Below are 7,647 nucleotides of genomic sequence, written 5' to 3'. Positions count from 1 at the left end.
GGCAAATGTCTCACTTCATGAGTTCTACTCCTGCCGCTTCCCCAGTTTGCCATGCTGAAACAGCGCGGTAAGGGCAGGAAAATATATAATGTTGTGTCTTTGCCTGGCTAGTAGGGAAATAAAAGGGCACCATGCCACCCGACATCCCTGAATGACGCTTACTCTGGGTGCATCTACACAGCACCTGAAACTCAAAATAAGATATGCAATTTGTGCTATGCAAATTGTGTAGCTTATTTCAAGTCTATTTTGAAATAGCTTATTTTTTCTTTTGGTGCTGTCTACACAGCACCAGATTTCTACATAAAGCAATACTTTGAACCATCCCTTACTCCTCGTAGTATGAGGGCAAAATAGTGTGTCTGCTATATTTCAAAATAGCAGATGTGTTCAAAAGGCACAGGGTAGCTATTTCGGGAGACCTGAAATAACTCTGCTGTGTAGACATACCCTATGAGAGCCAGCGCTCCAGGAGAAAGCATTAGTTCCCTTTCTGAGTGAAGAGACGGAGCAGCCTGTCCCGGATCTCTCTGGTCCTCACCCCGTAGATGATGGGGTTCAGCACGGGAGGGAACAAGGCGTACATGTTAGAAAGGAGAACATGGAAATGCAGGGCCACACTGTGGCCAAATCGGTGCATCAATAAGGACAACACACATGGGATGTAAAAGGCTAGGATGGCACCCAGGTGGGAGCCACAAGTCCCAAAAGTCTTGCACCGGGCGTCCTTTGTGGGGAGGTGGAAGACGGCCCTGAGGATCTGGGTGTAGGAGATAGAGATAAAAACTACATCCAGACAGGTCACAAAAAATACCACAAAGAGTCCGTAGTAACTACTGACGCGGATGTCAGCACAAGCCAGCTTCACCATGGCCATGTGCTCGCAGTAGGTGTGGGGGATGATGTTGGTTCTGCAATATGGCCACTGCCTTGCCAGGAGAAGACCGGGAAGTGTGAGTACACCACTGCGCAGAGCCACAGTCAGACTCATCTTGCCCACCACGGGGTTTGTCAGGATGGTGGAATGTCGCAGGGGATGGCAGATGGCCACATAGCGATCCAACGCCATGGCCACTAAGATCCCAGATTCTATCATGGAAAAGCTGTGAAGGAAGAACATCTGGGTAAGGCAGGCATTAAAATCTATCTCCCTGGAATTGAACCAGAAGATGCTCAGCATTTTGGGCAGGATGGAAGTGGACAGGACCAGATCAGTGACAGCTAGTATGCAGAGGAAATAGTACACAGGCACATGGAGGCTCGACTCCTTCTTCACAATGAAGAGAAGGGTGAAATTCCCCAAAACAACTATGGCGTACATGATGCAGAAGGGGATGGAGAGCCAGACGTGGGCGGCCTCCAGGCCAGGGATGCCCAGCAGGATGAAGGAGGAGGGGTTGGTGAAGTTGGTGGTGTTGAAATCTGACATGCAGTAGGGGAGAGGGTGTACAAGTCTGAAGCAGAACGGTGTCTCCTGCTTGCACCGTATGTTCCCTGGTGTTTCTTTAGATGCCCATGGTCAGCAGGAATGGCTGCAATACAAACACCTGGATGGAGAGACAACATGAATATGAAACACAACGTGAACACACGGGGCGGTTTTTTGAAGGTGTGAGGCAGATCAGCTGTTCTTCACACTGAAAAATGACAGTTTCATCCATCAGAGAAATTAATTATGAACACCTGACCCTACTAATGCCAGTTCCATATCTGATGGTGCTCCATGTGGCAGGAATTCCTACATAGCATGCAATGGGAAACCTTTATAGGCACCAGAAGAGAACACAAGTGTGGATTCTGGCTTTCCCTCATTATTCCTTAATGCAGGAAAATCCAGGCTAAGAGAGTCTACAGCAGGAGTGGACAATAATTTTCCATAGGGGGCCACTCCAAGAATTTGGGGAGTAGCCAAGCACTGCACTCTTCTATGATATTAATGCAGGGATCTGGGATGGAGGTTGGGTGCAGAAAGGACCTTGGGAAAAGGGGATTGGGGTGCAGGAGGGTTCTGGCTTGGAGGAAGGGTGCAGGAGGGAATGCAGGGTCTTGGAGGGGGTTGTAACCTGGGGCAGGAGTGCAGGGGTTTGGGCTGTGACCAGGGACAGCAGATTGGTGGGGGTGAGGTCTAGGAGGGGCTTGGGACTTAGGAGTGGTGCAAGAATAACAATCAGAAAACAAACGAGTGGAAAAAAGAAAATACAAGACAGGTCTGTGTTCACTGTAAAGTACTGAACAATGGAGGGAATGTTTAAGAAGAATAGTCAACAAGGTTAGGAAACAATGGAAAAGCCCATATTGGATTCATTAATAAAGTAGAGAAATAATGTAATCCATGCCAAGGAACATCAAGGCTTAGGGAACACAGATCTTGTCAAGTAAATCCGTTTGCATCCTTTAAAGGGCATATTGGTTTTGTTCATCTCATGAAGCACAAAGATGCTATAAACCGATTTCTCGGAGGGTATGTCTACTCTGCAGAGCTTTTTCGGAAAACGGGAACGGTCACTCAGAGCAGGGGAAGGATTTTCCCTCTGCACGTGGCATTGGGGAACCCACCTGCATGCAGTTTTGAGCTCCATATTTTGATAAGGAGCTGGAAAAAAGGAAGCGGTTCCAAAATGGAGCCACACAAATAACCTGAGTCTGGACAAAGTGCCCGGCAGAGAGACTGAAGGAGCTTCACTTCGACAATCAAGTGAGACGTGCCTGGGTAGAAAGCAGTGGGCGAGGACGGGCTCTTTAATGGAGCACAGAAAGGCAGGGCACGACCCTTTGTCTAGAAGCAGAAACCAGACAAATTCCAGCTTGAAACCAGGGCCAAACATTTAGCTGAACTGTTGCTACAAACTGCGCAGGGAAGTGCTGGATTCTCCAACACCCCGTATCTCCCGATCCAGACGGCAGGTAGAAGATCAGCTTGAGGGCTTGTCTACACTTCAAAGGCTAGAGCGGTCCTGCTGTAGCACTTCAGTGCCAACATTGCTTACACCAAGAGCAGGGGTAGTCTTGCAACCACGGGTTATCCACCTCCCTGAGGAGGTTGCTGAGTTGGTGGAAGAAAAAAGACACGCTCACTGAGCCCGTGAAATCCTTCCTCGGAGCAAGTCTTACTCAGGGAGCTCAGTATGGGGATAACTGGGTGGAATGTAATAACCTGTGTTATCCAGAAGCGGCGAGGAGTCCTGCGGCAGACTAACTAAAGTGTAGGAGCATAAGCTTTCGTGGGCAAAGACCCACTTCGTCAGATGCATGTGTTATCCAGGACGTCAGACTGGAATATTTAATGGAACGCTCTTCCCCCAGACCCTATAAATCTATTGATAAAGACACTAGGTCTGGCATTTATATTTACGCTGTCTCAGAACACGAGAACAAGGGAATGTTCCGTTACATTGAGAGTTTTCCCATGTATCACCAATGAACAAAAACGATTTACGTAACAGCTATGTCACCTCTTGAACTTCTTCCAAAGATACTAGTCTAGCAAAGAACTTTGCTGAATGATATGCACACTAAGCTCTAGAGGTTTAAATAAATTAAATTAATGGAGATTACTTATCTGCTAGAAATAGAAGGGACCTTGAAAGGTCATCAAGTCCAGTCCCCTGCCTTCACAGCAGGACCAAGTACCATCCCTGACAAATTTGGCCTCTGTGAGGATTGAACTCAGAAACCCGGGTTTAGCACACCAATGCTCAAACCACCAAGCTACCCCTCCCTCTCATGTTCTATTCCTCCCGTCAGTATTACAATGGCGTTCCCTTCAGTTGTGCGGGCTGATACCTTCACTTAGAGGACCGTGTTTTCAGCTGCTTCTCGGCTTGCCCAACTTGAAGCATTAGAACTGAGATGTCGAAGCTGCACAGTTGATCCCAGCACAGATTTTTTTCAAGTTTCAGGCACAAGCGTTGAACTGAATTCCCAAATGAAGCTAAGAAGGAAGATGGCTGCTTATGTTGACAAATGATTCTCAACCTTCCAGTGCGGAGCTCTTCCCCCTGCGTGCCTGAGAGGGGATATCATTCAGGTTACAGCTCCCACCCCCAGGCAGATGTGCCCGTATTAATATCAAGAGCCCTGAAATGCAAGAAGAGGAGGGGACAGTGTCTGAGCAGGAATGCATTGCGGCTCCTGAGGTCTTCCCTCAGTTTTTATTCTAAGCAAAATTTTGTCTCAGGGCAGTCTGAGCAAATTAGGAGCCATGGAAGCAGAATTTGGCCTTGTATCATACATCTACTGACACCTTTCCCCCTGAAGGGTTCTCTGTGATACCGAGGCAGGCACATTGGATTGGGAGCCATGCGCTGGGGGGCTACATTGAAAAATGTGACATTTTGGCCAGTGATACTGGAGCAGTTATAAACTGTGACAAGAACCCTGTGATGGTTACAGTCTGTGTGGAGCAGAAAGGGCCCCGGCTGACTCCCTGTCCCATCATACACACCTGGTCCTGGCTTTGTCGAGCCAGACATGCATACTTTGAATTTGGAGGCATAACGATTTTCCTGGGGAATCTCTCTTAGGCTACGATGTGCCACATCCATCTGACTCCAACCTCCGCTGAAAAATCCCATGCCAAGAGCTGACAGCAACCGGCACGGTTTATAACACGGCTCTGTGCAGTCCCGGTGGGGTTTGCTCAGCCTGTAATGGAAAAGCGGCATCTCCATGTAAACAGGCTGGAGACCAGCTTGTCTCTGTCTCAGTGTGCTTTATGCAGCTCTAGGAATAAACAGCAATTAAGGACCGTTCCCAAAGGGAGAGGAGAACTCTTGGGCTCTGGGGTGAGTCAGGGAGGAACTGGACGTTCTGTCCATTCGTATTTCACACTTAGAGTTAATTGAACTTTGGATCATGTGCAGATCTCTAAAGGGTCTGATACTCTGCAAATGTCCAGGGTGGATGAGAAAATAGCGGACAGACAGACAGACAGACAAGTCTGGAGAAAGGGGCCTGAGACGTCCACATGACCAAGTTTTGCCAACTAAACTCATGTCAACACTCAAAAGTCGACAAAACACAAATTGCCAGAGGGTATTCATGCTTGCTCCATCTGTCGACAAGTCACGTCCACATTGGGGGCACCATCATCGACATGTGCACAATGCATTGTGGGAATGTGTCCTACGGTGCCATGCTGTGGGATGGCAGAGCAGATCCCTGCACATTTTGGGGTTTCCTCTGAGTTCTCCCGAAAGCAACCTCAGCTGCCGGGAGAACCATGAGCCTATCTGTGAGCTCTCCATGGTAAGGAAGATGAAAGTAGCAGTGTTTTTCCTCCCTCACCCCGCAGCAGCAGCCTGCCTGTCGTGTGTTCCTAGTGCCAGCCAGAACAGGAGCAATCCAATGGTTTGTTCTTTGTTTGTTACACAAAGGAACAGCTCACTCAGTTGTCAGACACGTCCCGGGCTTTGGAAGGGGAGGGGCACAGGCCTGCAGGGCAGCAGAGATCAAAACACTGAGCAGAGCCATCAGGGCAGGCTTTCTGGGATACTGGGGGAAGCCAGTTCTGTCAACAAAACAAACAGCAGACACTGCACTAGCTCTTTGTTGACAATAAAGGAAGGGTGAAAAAGGTCTCTTGTGGGAGGGGGGGAGTATTTTGTCTTAAACTGTGGGGCTATGTCTAGACTGCCCCCTCTTGTGCAAAAAAATATGCAAACGAGGCAAAGCATGGAATATTGTCATGCCTCATTTGCATAATTAACGAGGCCCCATTTTTGTGGGAGAGGCTTTTGCGCAAAAAGGAGCCAGCTACACGGCTCCTTTCTGTGCAAAAACCCCCTCTTGCACAAGAGCCGTTCTTCCTGAAGAAAAGAGGACTAACGGCTCTTGCGCAAGAGGAGGATTCTGTGCAAAAAGGAGCCATGTAGATGGCTCCTTTTGGCGCAAAAGCCTCTTGCGCAAAAACGAAGCCTCACTAATTATGAAAATGAGGCATGGCGATAGTCCACGCTTCACCTCATTTGCATTTTTTTTGCTCAAGAGGGGGAAGTGTAGACATAGCCTGGGTGTTTTTCTGGACACAAGGCCCATTGCAGTGTGGACACTCTGACTGTTGTGTCACCAAAAAGCAGTTTGGGACAGTAAAAGTTGGCCCTGTAGACATGCCCTGAAAGGAGGCACAAACACTTTCTCCAGACATATGGGCTGACTAATGGATTAGTGAACACTCAATCTCATCATTATACCTGTCAGCAGCTTTCACTGAAGGATCTGCTAAGCACCTAGCAAAAGAAAAAGTGACTTTCAACATATCCCCATTGTACAGATAGGCCAACTGAGGCAAGGGGAGACATGACTAGGCCAAGATTACCAAGAGATTGAGCGTCAGGCTCAGAGACAGAACCCAGGTGCCCTGGCTTCCCTGCCGTAACCAAGGTCTCTCTGTCACGCCAAGAGGGAAATGGACTCCCGCTCTGGCAGGGCCTGTTCATTGGGTGGGAGGCAGAGGAAAGGCTGGAAGAGGAAGCCTGAGCCTTCACCATCCTCCCAAGGTGAATCTGAGGGTTTGAGACCGAGCTGGAGGATGTGAGATGTGAACCCCAGGACTTCACTTCTGCTGCAAAGAAATGGGGGACCGATGTGGATGCTGACGACCCTTGGGGGAGGCTGAGGAGCCCCAAGGCGGGAGCTTGGCCTGCCAGCAGGCGGCTAGGCACACTGAGAGCAGGTCTGAAGCAGACAGCACCACCTGATGGACGGTGGGAGTCTTGGGGACCGGGCCCAAGCTACACGGCCACCCAAGGGAGCCGACTTGCTGCAGGAGCCCACCCAGAAGGGCTGCGGGGAGAGTGGAGGGAAGAGATGTCACCTTGGTAACGAGCCTTGTTCAGAGCTGCCTGATGTCAGTGAGGAGTGAGAAGCCACCAGGCCCCATCCGCAGCCTGAGGAGACTGCCAGCCAGCAGGGAGCACAGAAGATTTACTAGGCAACAGGGGCACAGACTTGTCAGAACAGAAGCCAGAAGCAGCCGGCAGCATCCATCTTGGGAGAGGGGGCCTGGAGTGAAAGGCCATGACCCTCCTCCCTGCACCTCATGCCAGCCAAGACACACTCAGCTCCCTGGTCCAAGCCTTTCAGGCCTTGGCCTTCGTCCCGCTTCCTGGGCAAAGGAATCCCCTGTTCTCTCCCGGCCTGGGCTCAGGATACGGAAACATCAGCCATTGCACCCATGGGGAAGACGGTCACACCGAAATCCCCCTCCCCACCTCGGTATTGGTGCAATGCCCAGGGAACAAAGGATAAGACTATATTAAAGGGGTCTCACAATACTTGGGGGAGTGAGCAGCACAAGGGCAAGAGGGATTTACTGTTGAACAATGCACAGTCATGCACATGGCAAAGAATAACCCCAACTAGAAATGCCAAATATTGGGCTTTCCATTCCCACTCACGAAGGAGTCACTGTGGACAGTGCTAAGAAAACATCTGGTCCGTGTGCAGTGGCAGGCCATACAGCTAACAGAATATTGGGAACCATGTAGATAAAGGCTAGACAATAAGGCTATGTCTAGACTACAGAGATTTTTCCAAAAAATGTCACCTGCGTCTAGACTGCCATCGCGTTCTTTCAAAATTAAATTGAAAGAACGCAGTGGTTTTTTCGACAGCAATAAACTTCATTTTACAAGGAAGAATGCCTTT

General features: G+C 49.4%; 1 protein-coding gene across 1 annotated transcript; it reads right to left on the bottom strand.

Annotated features, from left to right (window-relative positions):
- Positions 1-481: 481 nt before the first annotated feature.
- Positions 482-1,429, bottom strand: LOC142830451 (olfactory receptor 52K2-like). The gene has a single exon (XM_075935417.1). It carries the CDS (start codon positions 1,427-1,429, stop codon positions 482-484), a length of 948 nt encoding a protein of 315 aa, XP_075791532.1.
- Positions 1,430-7,647: the final 6,218 nt, after the last annotated feature.

This window comes from Pelodiscus sinensis, chromosome 1 (assembly GCF_049634645.1).
Source record: "Pelodiscus sinensis isolate JC-2024 chromosome 1, ASM4963464v1, whole genome shotgun sequence".
Taxonomy (NCBI): domain Eukaryota; kingdom Metazoa; phylum Chordata; order Testudines; family Trionychidae; genus Pelodiscus; species Pelodiscus sinensis.
This window is presented reverse-complemented; position numbering and strand designations above follow the sequence as displayed.